Source organism: Salvelinus namaycush, unplaced genomic scaffold (assembly GCF_016432855.1).
Source record: "Salvelinus namaycush isolate Seneca unplaced genomic scaffold, SaNama_1.0 Scaffold4, whole genome shotgun sequence".
NCBI classification, from domain to species: domain Eukaryota; kingdom Metazoa; phylum Chordata; class Actinopteri; order Salmoniformes; family Salmonidae; genus Salvelinus; species Salvelinus namaycush.
In genome coordinates this window covers 569,424-570,000 of record NW_024061007.1, presented here as the reverse complement: position 1 = coordinate 570,000, position 577 = coordinate 569,424, and the positions used below count along the sequence as shown (strand labels likewise).

Genomic DNA, 577 nt, shown 5'->3' with positions numbered 1-577 from the left:
CTAGTGATGGTTATTGTTTGAGACACAATAATGTTGTGACTAAAGTATCAGGCCCTCAGTCCTCCAGAGTAGGAGTGTACCTGGATCACAAGGCAGGTACTCTGTCCTTCTACAGTGTCTCTGACACAATGACCCTCCTCCACAGAGTCCAGACCACATTCACTCAGACCCTCTATCCTGGTATTTGGCTCAATGATTATAATGGTACTGCTGAGCTGGTTAAACTGTAGTAGGGTCCACATAGATACTAGTCATGCTGGTGTAGTCTATAGCTGAGCTGGTTAAACTGTAGTAGGGTCCACATAGATACTAGTCATGCTGGTGTAGTCTATAGCTGAGCTGGTTAAGCTGTAGTAGGGTCCACATAGATACTAGTCATGCTGGTGTAGTCTATAGCTGAGCTGGTTAAACTGTAGTAGGGTCCACATAGATACTAGTCATGCTGGTGTAGTCTATAGCTGAGCTGGTTAAACTGTAGTAGGGTCCACATAGATACTAGTCATGCTGGTGTAGTCTATAGCTGAGCTGGTTAAACTGTAGTAGGGTCCACATAGATACTAGTCATGCTGGTGTAGTC

The 577-nt window shown here is 44.7% G+C and overlaps 1 protein-coding gene across 2 annotated transcripts in view; it reads left to right on the top strand.

Moving 5' to 3' along the window:
* The window catches only part of LOC120040995 (tripartite motif-containing protein 16-like), an 11,672-nt gene extending 11,376 nt beyond the window's left edge, over nucleotides 1-296 (top strand). Inside the window, exon 6 of one of the 2 annotated variants that reach the window (XM_038985963.1) lies at nucleotides 1-296. This exon is cut by the window's left edge and continues 294 nt beyond it. In XM_038985963.1, coding sequence (XP_038841891.1) covers nucleotides 1-230 — 230 coding nt within the window. In that variant the 3' untranslated portion in view covers nucleotides 231-296. The other variant, XM_038985962.1, reaches the window with a different exon arrangement.
* Nucleotides 297-577: the final 281 nt, after the last annotated feature.